The sequence below is a fragment of the Sesamum indicum genome, unplaced genomic scaffold (assembly GCF_000512975.1).
Source record: "Sesamum indicum cultivar Zhongzhi No. 13 unplaced genomic scaffold, S_indicum_v1.0 scaffold03028, whole genome shotgun sequence".
Taxonomy (NCBI): domain Eukaryota; kingdom Viridiplantae; phylum Streptophyta; class Magnoliopsida; order Lamiales; family Pedaliaceae; genus Sesamum; species Sesamum indicum.
In genome coordinates, this window is record NW_011629638.1 from 1 (window position 1) to 595 (window position 595).

At 45.4% G+C, this 595-nt stretch overlaps 1 protein-coding gene across 1 annotated transcript; it reads right to left on the bottom strand.

The window, feature by feature from the left end:
• Positions 1-6: 6 nt before the first annotated feature.
• On the bottom strand, positions 7-589 carry LOC105180367 (dnaJ homolog subfamily C GRV2-like). The gene is made up of 2 exons (XM_011104020.2): positions 473-589; positions 7-401 (listed from the first exon to the last, which is right to left on the bottom strand). Exon 2 carries the CDS (start codon positions 334-336, stop codon positions 88-90), a length of 249 nt encoding a protein of 82 aa, XP_011102322.1. The 5' UTR covers positions 337-401; positions 473-589; the 3' UTR covers positions 7-87.
• Positions 590-595: the final 6 nt, after the last annotated feature.

Consider the following 595-nt stretch of genomic DNA (forward strand, 5'->3'; position numbering starts at 1 on the left):
CATGTAAGTCATTAAACAGAATTAGCGTTCTTTAGAACATCCATGTAATCAATCAAAAACAAAAGAGTACACTGCAGCACAAAGCAGTTATATCTGAGGTTCATTTCTCATCTCCTGTTGGCCAGAGGCCTGCTCAGGCACATCCCAATCAACAACACGTCCTTTCACCTGTTCACGGTACAGATCCGAAGCCATAGTTGCTATTTGTGCAGACAACAATGCAGCCATTGCTGGAGTCCACACAAGTTCAGGAGTTTCTGTTGTTTGTTCAAGAGCAGTCACAACTGCTTCAGGCAGAAATCCTGCCAGAGTTATCGCCACTCTAGGCCCATGCATAGTCTGGCCAACAAGCTTCCCTAATAGCGAAGCTGCTGCGGCTCTTTGCTGCAACGGAATCTCTTCTATACAAAATTTCCATTTTAGAGCACAAGATAGAATTCTTAAGAAACCGCTATCTATGAGATCAGCATACCTTGTATTGGCAAGAGAACTTCAAAAATGAAAACCACCCCTCCATGCTTTGTAGCTGCCCAAGCTAGCTCCGGCGTGCTTGCCAAGGCATAGAGAACATGCAAAGCTCCTTCACGGCAGCTGG

Excerpts from the sequence above, each read along its gene's own strand:
- LOC105180367 (XM_011104020.2), bottom strand. The coding sequence starts at position 336 with ATGCATGGGCCTAGAGTGGCGATAACTCTGGCAGGATTTCTGCCTGAA.